Raw genomic sequence first — 16450 nt, 5'->3', positions numbered from 1 at the left:
GAATTTTGTATAATTAATTTGAATTGTTTTCATGTATTCTAAATTTATAATTATTTTCTAATTATATTTGTCTATTTGGAAAACAAGTTTCTATATAATTTACTATGTATTATTACTTAATAAATTTTTGAGCCTAAAAATATATAATATTGGTTATTCAAAAAAAAATTTAAAATGACAATCAAAATGTTTCATTGAACATAAAATGAAAGGTATCAAAATGACCAAAAAGTCATAAAAAAATCATATGAGAGATGGGGGTGGCTATCAAATTCCAAGACTGGCTTAAGGGACAAATGAAGTGCTTTTCAAAAGAAAGTTAATCGACAAAACTGAAAGGCAGGGACAAACAATAAAGGCATAATTTTTCATTTTCTCCTAATTTTAGGCAATGGATTCTAATGATTTGGAAGGATTATTTGAGATTTATAAATAACTATTTTGAAATCAAGAGCTGGAAATCATGTAGTTATTCACATTAAAATAAATTGAGATTATTGAACTTTGGCTTCTGTGAATGGTTATTGTAATTAGTTAATAATTATATGTAAATCAATAAAAGAACTAAGCAAATAAAATTATAAGAATGAATTTCTAAAGAAGGTTCCTTGAGGAATCAAATAATGGAACTCTTAAGGAAAGCTAAATAAAAAAATCTAACGAAGGAAAAGATTAGTTTATAATAAGATGGATTGTAATATATCTTTATTATAGTTTAAATTATTTTATTTATTATTAGAAAGAATTTGATTAAACTAATCGAATAAAGATGAAAAAATATATTTAAAAATTATTGATATTGAATTATCTTATATTTATGTACATATGTATGTATGTATATGTATATGTACTACATATATGCACAATATAAATAATTAAATAAATTATACATACATACATATGTATGTATGTGTATATATTTATGTATGTATGTGTGTATATATATATATATATATATATGTATATATATATATATGTATATATATATATATATGTACATATATATATATATATATGTATGTATATATATATAGATATATATATATATATATATATATGCATATATATGTACATATATATATATATATATATATATGCATATATATGTACATATATATATTATATATATATATATATATAGATATATATACATATATGTATATATATGTACATATATATATATGTATATATATCTATGTATATATATATATGTATATATATATGTATATATATATGTCTATATATATATATATATATATTATATGTATATATATATATATGTATAGATACACACACACACACACACACACACACACACACATATATATATATGCTACATGCATACAGATATATAAATATATATATTTATTGTTTTAATATTAATCTTGATTAAATTTCAATTTATTTCACATATTTTCATGTCCACCCTTAAAAATCACACATGAAACAAAAAATTAAGCTTGTAAATGTAAATCAACTTTAACAATTTAATTCTTTTATCTTAGCAATCAAGCCTTGGTATGTGATGTTTAAGCTTTGTACTCATTTTTGATCAAACTTCCAAATTCCATCATTTTTTGTCAAAAATACATAAAAGAACATCAAAGTTTTGACTTTTGAATGGTCTAGCAGTTGTTCAAATATTGGTAATTTTAATATTCTTGAAGCATCTCGAATTACATATTTTCCAAACTAACTAAAAATTATGTTTTTATAGAATTCATAAACCTCTCAAAGGAAAGGAAGTTGAGCAAAGATTTTTTTTAAAAGAGTGGAAAAAATTTAGAGATCAATTAGCCTTGTAACAACAGGTTAACTTTTGATAAATTTTTTAATTAGATTTTATTATGTAATAAAATTAATGATATAGTAACAACTTATTAAAAAATACTCTGCATAATTAAGGGCATCAAGGCTATGTCTCAGTGCCTCCCCCAAGTCTTACAGTAGTTTGTGGATGGTACATTTTTGTTTGGCATCTCCTCCATCTATGAAGCAAGAGAGTGCAAAGACCCCCTAAATATCTATGCTATTGTATTTGGCCAATGCATTAAAAACCACAAAAGTAAAGTTTATTTTTTCAACACTTGTGTTACTTTGTAGGAAAAGGTTATTGGTATTCTTGGATGCCAGGAGGCTATCCTCCTTGATACCTACCTTGGTCTACCACTCACTATTAAGGATATCCCAAACCATTTCTTGAATCATCTTTTGGAATGTCTACAAAAAAAGTTGGTGGGTTGGAAAAGGAAAATATTGAGTAATGCTGGGAAAATTTAACTCCTCTTAGCCTGCCTATAAGGCATCCCAGTGTATTTCCTATCTATTTTCAAACTCCCAAGTAGATTTATAGATATCATTGAGAAAATTCAACTTAGTTTCCTATGGTCTAGAACTAAAGAAAAGACAAAAATGAGCTTGGTTTGTTGGGAGAAAGTTTGCAAACCTAAAGGTCAAGGAGGACTTAATCTAAGAAGACTTGGGAAAGAATAAGGCACTATTAACCAAACTTGGCTACAAGTTGGTGAATTCCTAAAATAGTTGGTGTAACATCATAATGGCCAAATAGTTTGCGGGATTGTCTTCTTACCAATTTAAAGGGGCACAGGCTCTTCCCTAGGGCTCTAAGGTCTAGAATAATATTGTTAACACCCAGAAGATACTAACAAAGGGGTGTCACTAGATCATGGGGAATGGAAATTCAATAGACTTTTGTGAAGATCAGTGGATCCACAAGGACCCCCTTAAGAAAACTCAGTTTTCCCCTCTGCATGATATGTGCAGTAGATTATATGGGCCTCGGACTCAGGACTTCATCACCCTTGAAAAATAATGGATCATATTTCAAAATCTCTAGCCAAGGGAGTTGAATTTAGCTCAAGAAATGCAAGATCTCTTGTAGACCTATAGAATTCCCCTCATCTTGGTTGACGACTTCTTGGTGTGGAAACTCACACCCTTGGGGGAGTTTACTATTAAGTCTTCTTATCTTAGTGGGCTAGTAGGGGAATGATTACAGGCTAATTGGAAAAAAGCTTCGCACCCTTGGATGCTACCTAAAATAAACTTCTTTTGGTGCTCGTCTATGCATGGGTCAATTCTCACTATTGGAAACCTCTAGTGGCTTGGTTGCTAACTTGTCAACTATTGCATTATATGCCTCAAAGATGTTAAATATATTCCTCACCTGCTCATCCACTGTCCCTTTGCCATGGATATCTAGAGGGAAGGTCTTGCTTTATGGGGAGTCAGTTAATGTATGGATAATGAGTTGAAACAATTTACCCACTAGAAGCGCTTGGCTACCCACCCTTATCTCAAAAACCTCTGGTCAATTCTTCCACCTTATGTCTCATGAAAAATATGGAAGGAGAGAAACAATAGGATTTTCAAAGAGCAAGCCACAACTAGCTTGGGGGTAGCTCAACCAGTTCTTAGGCTCTTAAAGGAATGCGGTGTAATCTAGCGATGGAAAATCCCCCCCATACCCCAAGTGAATCTTATAGGAACTAGGCTCTGGCTTGAAACATGGGACCAATGGTGGCATAGTCAATTCCAAAATCTAGGAAAGAAAGGAGACAATTTGGCACCTTCTCGATTCCTGGATAGTTAAATTTTTGTGGATTAGCCATGATGGGTAGCACCACTGTAGGGGTATCCTCTAGAAAAACATGGGAAATTTGATGTCCACATATTTTGGTAACTATGGTGAAGGTTCTAATAATAGAGCTGAGGTGATTGTGCTTCTTTGGGGTCTAAGAATGGAAAGAACTTGGGGAGTCACTAAGCTTGTCATAGAGCCCCCATGCTTATCATCAAAGCCGCTAAGTGGGAGGGAAAATACAATTGGTCAATTAAAACCATTATTGATGAAATACGAAGGATGGTGGAATATTATCAAGATTTTCATGTGGCACATATATATCAGGAAGGAAATAACATGGCGGATGACCTTGCCAAAGCTGGCCATAGTGTCATGCAATTAGTGGAATGGGATGATGCCAGTTTATTGCCATCATCAACCTAAATGGTGATGGAAAGGGAGCATACCATCAATAATGACTCATGAAATATCAAATTAGGTGGCAAGTCTCCTTTTCTACATGTGTTCATGAGAATGTAGCACTCAGTAAATGGTTTTTTTTGCATGTTTGGATATTGATTAACATTTATGTTTTGACTTCCATGAATATTGATGATTGCAGTAAAAGAATGTAGAGGAGGGATTTGGTGAGATTTAAAGATTGATTTTGTAATTATCATGAAGATAGTTTGGTTAATTCCCACAATCGATATAGCTGGTGATGGCCATTTGCAAATGGAAATGATCTGCCCACACATATTGTTTTAGGAGATTTTTGGGTTTTTGGGAAACATTGTGGAGTCATGATGACTATACAATGCCTTTTCATTTTATCTATTGGCATTTTATACTTTACAACTCAAATACCTAGTGCAAGGCTATGTTGTCGGAAGAGTTGGTTGTGGACCTCGGTGACAATATGGGCAGTAGAGACTGTATTGAACTAGTGGACATGGAGGAGTGTGTTAGTAGTAGTGAAGTGGTGATGGTCTACTTACATGAGGGTGGCCCTTTACCTTATATAGAGGGCATGGTTAAACACAACGAGGTCATCTTGATGCAGTTCTATCAAATTTGGAAGGATAGAAAAGTTATGATTAATGGCATGAGTTTTGAGATTTTTGAAGAAAGCATCATGAGGGATGGGGATTTTTCATTGGATGGAATGAACTAGCAGAGGCAAGCTAAGGTCAGTGAGGAAGCAAGTTTATAGAAATTCTTCAAATCCAAGGAGGAACCAACAAGATTATATGGCAGGTTTGAGTGGCTACCTTCTCTAAGCCTTGGGATACCATTTGCTACGCAATTATTAGATGCATTACCTTGAAGGAAAATTGTCAAGTACTTTATTATTATCATTTTCCTATCCTAAATCATTTCATAAATCTTGAGACTATCTCCTTTCCATTTCTATTACTACATTCCTTGGAGGATAGTATTTTTAAGGCTAGAAGGAAACATGAATAAAATTTTCATCCAACACCTAGCTTAGCATCCCCCTCTCTTGCTTAACCCTCTAGCCTCTATCACCCCTCGGACCTCCCTAGACCCTAGCCCTAGTTCTACTCTTAAGAGGCCCAAATAAGGTCATGCCACTGAGGTCAAAATTAACCCTGAGGTTAAAGTTAACATTATTGAGTTAGAGTCATATTCTAATAAGGGCAAATAGTGTGCTAGGAGAACCAACAAGTGTCTCCAATTGGAGAAATTCAAGAACCCCCCCCCCCCCCCCAAGTATAAATCTAGCATTGGCTCCTTTGATAGTGAGGAGAAACCTACTAAAAAGAAAAGACACCACTAGGACATCAAACATAACGCCAACTCTATCAGCCCTTCCCATGTCTATGATACCTTGGAAGGTACCCTAGCTCATAGTGGGGGGGAAGACATCACTTCTCCTAGGAAGGCTCACCCTAAGGTCACTAGAAAGAAAGGGAAACATAGTCACACCAAGATGTGGTTGGAAAGGCTTGAGATGGCTATGAGGGACTTGATAGATAACCATACCGCTATATGCCATAGATTATAAACCTTGGTGGAATTCACCATGAAGGTTATGCACTTCGCGGCCACAACCGTCTACTTCCTAGAGGCTAACAAAGAGGAACAAAAACTAGGAAAGACTACTAAGAGAACCCAATCCATTTATGGGTTCTTGGAGGAGGACCAACTAAAAACCATCCTAGAAAAACCATTGAAAGTTGAGGAAGAGGATGTGGCAAGGGAAACTTCTGAGGAGAAGAAGAATGGTAACCAGAAGAAGAAAGAGGACATCTAGCTCAAGTTCTATTGTGTTTTATTTTCTATTTTTTATAATTATGTCTTTGAACGTTAAACTCCATGAGGTTTTTTGGACTATGCCGATTAAGTGGACCAATAGCAGTGATGTTTTTAAATATTGTTGGTTTATTATTTTATTTCTTATGCATAGTAGTTTAAAGACTATAGTTAATGTCAATTCGGCTCTTAAAGTTTTATGGTTTTTAATGTTTACAGTTGGTATAGGATAGACTTCTAGGAGGTAACCTTTGGTTGGTTCTCAACCTTATTTGAACTCTGGGGTCAGCCCCCCCATCTTTTTGGCTACTATCAACTACTTAAAAAACATATTAAAAAATTTGACATATTCACTTGTTATAACAATATCATAATATATTTTTAGTTATAATTGATAGTAGTATTTATTTATCCTTTTATTATATATATTTTATATTTTATTTCTCATTTACTTATAGTTTGCATCTTCCAAAGTGACTTTAAATATAAATTATTTTTCACACTTAATCATTTTTATATATTTTACATAAAAATATAATGAAAACAATTAAAAATTATGAACTCATTGTAACTTGTATGTATTTTTGTTACCTAAATTTTAGTTTATCCAAAATAAAAATTCAAAATTTAAAGAATTGAATATAAATTTAAAGTTAAATTATTTAAAAATAATAATATAACTTTAATCTGTGGTATAATATTTTTAATATTGTATAACAACTTTAATTTAAAATAAAAATTTAATTTATAATTAAGTAAAATATGTTTTTTATTCATAACATTTAAATTATTTAAAATGTATGTGTCTTTAATTTAATGGATATTAAAAATCTAAAAAAAGGTAAATAGATATCAATTATAAAAAATATGAAATTTAATTTATAATACCTAAAAATAATTTAATTTATATAAAATAAAATAAAAATTTCTTCAAAACTTATAATTTTAGGAAATCATATTTTTTGTGTGGTGTTTATTAAAACTTTTATGTGGTGTTTCTTAAATTTTTTTAAAAAATATATTATAATAGATTAAATTTTTTATTATTAAATTTTTTATGTAGTGTTAATAATAATATTAACATTCTGAAGTCTAGATGGCTATTGAATTTAAACTAAATTGGTAATTGTTAACATTAACATGCTCACACACCATAGTCCACTCATTCTACCATTTTGCAATGTCTACTAACATTAGTTATGTCAAAAGTTAATTCAATATATAAATTTGAATAACTTATGATACTTGAATTTTTTTTTAAAGTAATGTATTATTTTAAAAGCAGATGAAATTGGTAGTTAATAGCTGATGCCATTAAGGAGGTAGGCCAATCTAACCAATAAAAAGTAATTAGTGGGATGGACAACAATTATTAGGGGTTTATCAATGTTGAGGAGTTGACATGGTAGAAATTTACATGGAAGAAAAGTGGGGTTTCTGCATACAAAGAAAGATAATTGATATTTTCTTGAACAACATCTTCCAACTTTCAAAACATTTTCTAGAAAATTTGATGTCTCTTTTTTGAATTTTAAACACTTAGGAAAGAATTTTAATGATATTTGTTAGTGAAATCTTTTCCCATTTTCTTATACTTGTTACAAGCTATCTTTTGTTCAGCAAGAGGAAGTGAGATAAATTATATGATTCTAACTTGAAATGTGTGACATTAAATGAACTATTGTAGAGTGTGATGTCCCCAATTTTATTAATAAAAAATTTTTGTAATGGGATAGGCAATAAATGTTTCTATCTTTCAAACATGAGATTTGGATTATTTTCTTTGTATGTGAATTTTTGTAAGAGTTCTGTGTTGTTTGTCATTTAGGAGATGCAAGATCTTCCCTACTTGACTCTTGGCTTCAACCATCACCTTGTTCCATCCTCCATACTACTTTTCTTTGGATCTGACACATTGGAACACCATATTTATTTGAGAATGTAATATTTTATATTTTGGCTACAAATTGTTATATCTTTGTGGTTGGCATGCACATGCATTCACTAAATCATTTTTGTTTCCACATCATTGGCTCCCACCTCAAAGCATTCCTTAAATCTGTGTTGTGTTCCATCCATCCACTTTCACATCACTCTCTCCCTAGCTACGATTTATTCCTTTGTACTCACAATCACCATTTTCTCTCTGCTTCCATATACCACATGAACTCCACCCAATTTCTCTAACATATTCCACAACAATCTCATTGCTAATATTGTACATCACTATTCCCTCATCTACATGGTATGAAAGCCCCACTACATTCCCCATACACTTCTTTGCATTCCCTATACATTGGTTGTATTTTATGACAACAACTATCTAGCCACAATATTCATACTGGTTAGATGTCTGTGAATCCGTACCCATCCATGCACATGGATATTACCATGACTACCATACCTTACAAAATCACATATTTATTAGATATTAGTGTCAATGTCTTATTAAAAAAATAGAAAAGTATTAACTAGTTTTAAATTTTTTTGATAAATTAGCATACTGTAGCGTTTAAAAATTTATTTTTATTATATTATTTGATAAATATTTTTAAAAGTTTGTATAAAATATTAGTAATTATATTATTTCAATTATACATTGCTGAAATTCTACTTAAATTTAAAATTTATATTGAAACTCTATTCCAAATGTCATATATATAAAATGTGTGTCAATACATATAATTTAAATTCAATTTACAAACTAATAACTTAGTTTTAATGTATGTTCTTTATTTAAATAATTTTATTTATACTAAATTTTATAGATATATCATATTTATAATTATTTATAAATTTATATTTTAATATAAGTTCTGAACATAAATCAATTCATGATAGAAAAAGAACATTTGATATATATAGTTCAAAATACAATAAACTTATGAAAATGATTAGAAAATGTTATCAAGGTTGCCATTGGAACCCTCCAATAACGGATGTACAACCTTACCGAAAAAACAAATTTAACATCATATATTTAATATACATTTAATACTACAATGACTTAGAGAAAACTTTCCTAGACGGGTGCTAAAGTACGGATATTGATTTGTGATGGTGAATCCAACTCTTCAAAAGAGAGCATAGTGGCCACAGAAACAATATCTGAATTTTTTGAATGAGATGCTAATCCCATTCTGGGTCTCGCAATCTACAATTGAGGAAGAAAACCCTTTTCCCTCAGACTCTTCGCAGTCTCAGCCAAACACTCTTTCATGGGCGTAAATGAGAAACCCAATTCCCTCAGTTTTTTATTGCTGAATTGGTATGCCACTTTCCTTGGATTTTTCTCGTCCGCGCACCTACAGTGAATTAGGGAATTAAGATGAGCACTAGTCAACTATTGTGAAATCCCAAATCATTTCATAAATCTTCACAATCAATAATAAGTTAGAAATCCATACTTGGTGGGAAGTGGGTATTGAGGGAACATTTGTGCCAACATATCAACGAGCTCTCCTCTGTGAAGGCTTCTCTCTGCACACAGATATCGACCACAGGCAGATGGAGTTTCATAGAGCAATATGTGCACTCTCGCCACATCTCTAACATCCACGTAAACCTGAGTTGCATTAACATATGTCTTGTCCGACCCTAGAACAATTAAACCAACAATTAATATCATTTTCATCAAGGAGATAGTAGATTGGAATTAGCATAGTATTAACATTATCTCACCAGTTAAATATTTGTAAACATGAGCCGTGCTGGCATTCACAGTGGGCTGAAGGAGAGGACCCAACACAATACAGGGATTAATCCTGATCAAATCCAAACCCACCTCCTCTGCATACGCACACGCTGCTTTTTCAGCCACCGTCTTTGCATAGCAATACCAATTCTGAGCACCAAAAGAGAAAGAGAACAAAATTCAACAATGTTGGATGGATGGTTTACAAATCGATCCTTAATCTACACAAATAAGTTTACCTTGGTATCAATACAGTAATCAAGGTCACTCCAGCAGTCCTCGTCGACTATGGATTGTGGATTTCTGTTGGGATCGAGGTAAATGGCACCGATTGTGGACGTCAGTATCACACGCTTCACTCCCAATTCGTTAGACGCCTTCAACACATTTAGGGTTCCCTTCACAGAGGCTTCCACCACTTGTACCTGTAAAAGTGGCACTACCCACTCACTGAACATCCACATAACAACACTCAACACTCAATCCATTTATGAATTCAATAAAATTACATACCGGATCTTCAATGATAGGACAGGCCGTGTGAAAGACCCCTCTGCAACCTCTGATGGCTGTTATCAAACTGTCATAGTCCAGAATATCAGCCTTCACAAGCTCAAGCCTCTCGTCTGCCCCTTCCAACTCTTTGAGATGAGAATACTTCTTATCATCTGCACATGTAATTAGTACATCTCTTGTAACATCAATTTCAACTAATGCATTACCGGGCTCCCCTGCCTAAACCCTACAAGCTGCTCAAATTCCAAGATAAGACATAAGTATGTGAATGCAGTACTAATAAGTTACTAATACTGACCAGGATTCCGAACCGTTCCTTTTACAGTGTAGCCCTTGTTCAAGAGCATCTTGACAAGCCAGGAGGCAATGAATCCTCCAGCCCCTGTTCCACACACTCCATCTTCACTTTCTAATCCGAGTGATACTCACTTCCCTATTTGCTGCTGATGATCTTGTTCTCTGCCACTGCATATTTATAGACCATGTGGCGAATTATTCGGAGATGTCTGAAAAATTTATAACTCATTTTATGGACCAAGTTTTTTTCTTGAATGGCCACAACTGACTTACGCGCACACCGGGGATTTCGTATGGTGCACGACTATCTTACTTTTGAAGACATACAAAAATCACAGGAAAAATGTGCACATGGCCCACTAAACTATTTTAGGAAGCCGAGGCAAATTATTGCATTTATTAGTCCTCATTATATGGTATTCAATGCAACATTTCGGGACTGTCGTTTCCGTGAATGCTCCAAATAAAATGTGTTTTCCATGCAACAAAATAAAAATTCGGGGAAGGGTGTTGGTAAAATGAGACTACGAGAGTAATGTTTTTGAGGTTATATATGGTAATACGTTGTACTTCTTGTTGGAGGCATTTAACTATGTTTCATACAAGACATTCATTTAATAATAATATAAGAAAATATTGTGGACAAATTTTTTTTTGTCATATTAGCTATTAGTTATCAGTTATGTATTTTCGAGTCTATATATCATAATGGCAATATAAAACTATTCTTCACTTCTTGTTGGAAGCATCTAATTACACGGAGAGGTGTTCCTATTAGCACAAGGCAAAGAAATATCCTATGCAAAAATAAATCTACAAGTTGATTTTGACCCCTGAGCTAGGTAATATGTTTATAATTTAATATACAAGAACCCAACTATTTAACTTTTTTTGGTTTTGAAAATTATACAAATATATAACTAATCTATGTTTCATTTCATTTGAAATGTATATATTTTTTAAAGTTCAATAGTTTGAGATAATATTTATCTTTACACGTGCAAATTTCAAAATTCATATATGAATCATAATTTATTTATTCCTGTTTAGGAAAAAATTATCACAATAAAGGTATCTATATAGTGTAAAATGCATTTCTCAAAAAAGGACTCTTCTACTAATTAGCCCAAATTATGACCACACAACAATCCTGAAAATATAAGAAAATTATTTAACAATATAGTTTTGTTTACCAACTTTCATTAAGAAAAATATGACTTGTAAACTTTAAGGTCAACCTTATGGAAACATAGATTAAAGTTATATATTCATCCAAATCAAGTGGCCCTTTATTGAATTTTTAGCATCAGTTAAAGATAGAACAAAAAATGCTTCCTAACTATCTAGGTAGGTAGGAACCCTCGCCTTGCCTAAATCCAAAGAATGAGGATGGTACCACTAATTTGGATTGTCTTACCCTACATTCTATAGAGTTGGCCTCTTTTTATAACAGGTTGAAAGTGGTGGCTAGGAGGCTCCTTTTTAGATGCACATTGCACATAAGAAGATCACTAGCCTAGAAACCATTGCCAAAGAAGAGTGAAAATGAGTGGAATGAATGTCAAGGTTCAGGGATGAAGTGTGGTAGAATCTTAGCAAGGATTTTTGAAACAAGATTTAGAACTCAGAACAACTAGAGTAGCATGTGGAGGAAATCAAGAACAAGGTTATCTCAAAGGAAGAGAAAGATGAAATATTGAAGGCTTTGGTGTCCATAAAGAAAACACAAAATTATCTTGGGAAAAATTTTAACTATTTGGTCTCCCAAAAGAATTTGGTCTAGGCCAAGTTGTGGAACGACATGTCAAATCTAAAAGTTCATCTAGAGAAAAATTTATGAAGTGGAAGCATAACATAGTCTCACATATGTGGGTGAGTTTCTAGTGCCATAACATAGTCTTTTTTGCAGGCAACATTGATTCAGTAGATAGAGCACCCTTGGGTAACCAAAAACCATGACCATATATTGAAAGAGAAACCCTCTCCTTCTCCAACAAAGTAGCCTTCTTCACAACTTTATCAAAATTACTATTGCACTCAACTCTGCATGCACCAAGATGGTACATGTTAGGATAAACCACAGACATAAATAAAAACTACATGCAAATATAACCAATAACAAAAAATAATAGAACACACAGAAATGAACATAGGGCACCAAGATTTAACGTGGTTCACCCAATCCTTGGGCTACGTCCACCAAACAGCAAGTCCAATCTTATTACAATCTAGTGACTACAACCGAATTACAATCTGTAATCCCTTACAGCTCAATACCGCCACAAGAACCAATTTCGTATCACAACATTATGAAAAATACCCAACCCTAAGCCCTTTTATACAAGTATTAAACCACTTTAGGGTTATAACATGTCGGCCACTATTTATGAAGTATGTACAGTTCTTTCCTGATCAGTCACCACAATCTAACAATCTCCCACTTGGGGACTGATCAGGCTCCACACTAAACAACAATCTCCTACTTGGAGACTGATCCTGTAGCAATACCACTACCACATGGGGCTCCCACTGGATCAAACCATCCTGGACTCTACTGTTCTTTTATTCATGTTCAGTCTAAAAGACCAACCGAAACTGAAGAGGAGTTTAGCTTCTCCCTTGTTACAACCTTTGTCAACATATTTGCTGGATTGTCATTGGTATGTATCTTCTCTAGCTTTAACTGTCCATCCTCCAAAACTGATCGAATGAAATGGTACCGCAACTATATGTGTTTGGTCTTAGAATGCAGAGCTGAATTCTTAGCGAGATGAATGGCACTCTGACTATCTGTGAACAAATAATTATCCTTCTGAGGATGTCCCAATTCTTCCAAGAAGAACTGAAGCCATATCATCTCTTTGGTTGCCTCTGTAGCAGCAACATACTCTGTCTCTATAGTGGAGAGAGCATTAATCTTCTATAACCTAGAAACCCAGCTCACGGCTGCCCCACCAACAATAAAGACATAACCTGTAGTTCTCCGCCTGGTATCAATATCTCCAGCCAAATCTAAGTCAACATAGCCCTGTAAATCAGTAGTAGAGCCCCCAAAGTGTAAACACTTATTGGATGTTCCTCTCAAATATCTGAGAATCCACTTGACAGCATTCCAATGCTCAAATCCTGGATGACTCATATACCTGCTAACGACTCCCACTGCATGTGCAATATCTGGCCTAGTGCATACCATAGCATACATCAAACTTCCTATAGCTGAAGCATAGGGTATGTTGGACATCTTATCCTCCTCTTCCTGTGTCTTGGGACACATCTCCTTAGTCAATTTCAAATGACCAGGTAAAGGTGTGATGACAGCTTTAGCATTCTCCATAGAGAAACGTTGCAACACCTTCTCAACATAATCAGCTTGAGATAGCGTCAATGTTCTGTTCTTCCTATCTCTGCAAATCTTCATACCAAGGATTTGTTTTGCTACCCCCAAATCCTTCATAGCAAACGCATGTGCTAATTGGCGTTTCAGCCCCTTAATATGATACATGTTAGACCCAGCTACAAGCATATCATCAACATATAAACATAAAATAATGTAGCTATCATCATCCAACCTCTTAAAATAAACACAGTAATCTGAATGACACCTGTTATATCCATGCTCATGCATAAAACTGTCAAATTTCAGATACCCTTGCCGAGGTGCTTGCTTCAAGCCATATAAACTTTTCTTCAATTTGCACACTAAGTTCTCTTTACCTTTGACCTCAAAACCTTGTGGCTGAGCCATATATATTTCTTCATTCAAATCACCATGAACAAAGGTTGTTTTAACATCCATCTGCTCTAAATACAAATCTTCAGTAGCCACAAGACTTAAAACAGTACGAATAGAAGTCATTTTAACAACAGGAGAAAATATCTCATCAAAATCAATTCCCTTTTTTTCTGCAAATCCTTTTACAACTAACCTGGCCTTAAATCTTTTCTTACCTCCTTCCTCTTCTTTCAACCTGTAAACCCATTTATTCTATAAAGCCTTTTTACCTGCAGGCAACTTGCACAAATCCCATGTCTTATTTTTCAGCAAAGAGTCCATTTCATCTTTCATTGCAGACTCCCACTGAATCTTAGTATCCACCTGTACAGTTTCATCATAACTTTCAGGTTCACCAGCATCAGTAAGTAAAATAGAATACAAAGAGAGAGAAAACCTTTATGGAGGTCTAATTTGCCTTGTTCACCATCTAACATTGACTGGTGTGTGTGGTATTTGTTGTTGCAATTGTTGCACATCATGAGGAATGGCTAGAACATCAGCTTTTGGAGTATCATCCAGCACTACATAATCATCTTCTTTCTTCTCATGTTGCTGCAACAGATCTTTGTACAACACTTTCTCATTGAATATGACATCCCGACTTCTAATAATTTTAAGATTTTCAAAATCCCAAAGCCTATAACCGAATTCATTAATGCCATATCCAACAAAGACACATTTCTTTGATTTAGCTTCTAGCTCGATTCTATTTTCAGAGTCTATATGAGCAAAAGCTTCACAACCGAAGGTCTTGAGAAAAGAATAACTCACCTTCTTACCAGTCTATGCTTCCTCTGGAATACCACAGCCCAAAAGAGTAGAGGGACCTCTATTAATCAAATATACTACAGTATTGATAGCCTCCACCCACATGTGTAAGGGCAACCCAACATGCAACCTCATGCTCCTTGCACGTTCCATTATAGTCCTGTTCATGCGTTCAACCACTCCATTTTCCTATGGAGTCCTTGGAACCATTTTTTTGTCTACGAATACCATTAGTGGAGCAATAATCTTCAAATTCACGACTGCAATACTCACCACCATTATCAGATCTGAGACATTTTAATTTCTTACCAGTCTCATTTTCAACCAAGCATTTCCATTTCTTAAAAGTTTGAAATACATTAGATTTCTGTCTAAGAAAATAAAGCCATACTTTTCTAGTTGCGTCATCAATAAATGTAACATAATAATGAGAGCCACCAAGGGAAGATACCTGGGCTGGTCCCCATACATCTGTATGCACAAGCTCTAATTTCTCCTTTTTGTTTTCCTTCCCTATCTTTACAAAACTCACTCTCCTTTTTTTTCTATACACACAACTTTCACAGAAATCCATATTCACACATTTTAGACCTGGTAAAAATTTTCTTGAATGAAGTACTTTCATACCTTTCTCACTCACGTGCCCAAGTCTATTGTGCCACAGTGCTGTATCAGAATCTACAGCAGTTATTTGTTCTCCCTGCTCAACTGCAGTAATTGTTCCTGAATATTCATTTTTCTCTGAAACAATCAAAGTAGAAGGAACAATATGACCTGTACAAAGATATAAGGTGCCTACTTTCACACCTTTTGCTACTACAAGGGAACCTTTTGAAACCTTCCAATTTTTATCATTAAAAGTAACTACACAACCCTCATCACCGAGTTCCCCTGCTAAAATTAAATTTTTACTTAGTTTTGGAACATGTCTTACCTCATGTAGTAGCCAATGGTTCCCATTCTGCAACTTAATCTTAATTTTTCCCTTTCCAACAATCTGACAGGGTTCATTATCCCCCAAATAAACAAGCCCAAAATCCCCTTGGACATAATCAATGAAATAACCTCTATGAGGTGTAGCATGAAATGAAGCACCAGAATCTAGAACCCATGAATCATCAACACTCTCTAAAGATAGAAGCAAAGCATCCTCTTCAGATTTGTTACTTACCACATTTGCTTCCTTGTCTCCATCTGATTTATCTCCTTCATTTTTCTTTCGATTCTAGCAATCTTTCTTTTTGTGCCCTGCTTTCCCACAGTACCAGCAATCATTTGGTCCTCTCGATTGAGACCTCCTCCCCTTTGACTTTCCTCTTGATTTCCCATGATTTCAAGAGTTACTTCCTCTTTCAGTCGTTCTGCCCCTACTTTGTGCATTTAAAGCACATCCTGATGTAGATCCACCTGAGGATTTTCTACGAGTTTTCTCACTTAAAATAACACCGACCACATCATCATATTTTAGGGTACTAGATCCAGGAACAGAATTACTCACCGCCATTACCAAGCCATTCCAGCTTTCAAGTAAAGAACACAA

The 16450-nt window shown here is 33.9% G+C and overlaps 1 protein-coding gene across 1 annotated transcript; it reads right to left on the bottom strand.

Moving 5' to 3' along the window:
• Positions 1-8814: 8814 nt before the first annotated feature.
• Positions 8815-10570, bottom strand: LOC149569956 (cinnamoyl-CoA reductase 1-like). Its single transcript, XM_089822623.1, has 6 exons — positions 10369-10570; positions 10068-10222; positions 9794-9979; positions 9542-9704; positions 9268-9457; positions 8815-9165 (listed from the first exon to the last, which is right to left on the bottom strand). The coding sequence occupies exons 1-6, from the start codon at positions 10415-10417 to the stop codon at positions 9015-9017; spliced, it is 894 nt and encodes a 297-aa protein (XP_089678749.1). The 5' UTR covers positions 10418-10570; the 3' UTR covers positions 8815-9014.
• Between the last annotated feature and the right edge of the window lie 5880 nt (positions 10571-16450).

The sequence above is a fragment of the Cupressus sempervirens genome, chromosome 3, assembly GCF_028749045.1.
Source record: "Cupressus sempervirens isolate cs-2001-9-10 chromosome 3, ASM2874904v1, whole genome shotgun sequence".
Lineage (NCBI taxonomy): Eukaryota > Viridiplantae > Streptophyta > Pinopsida > Cupressales > Cupressaceae > Cupressus > Cupressus sempervirens.
Note: the sequence above shows the minus strand (reverse complement) of the source record. Positions and strands in the feature narration are given on the sequence as shown.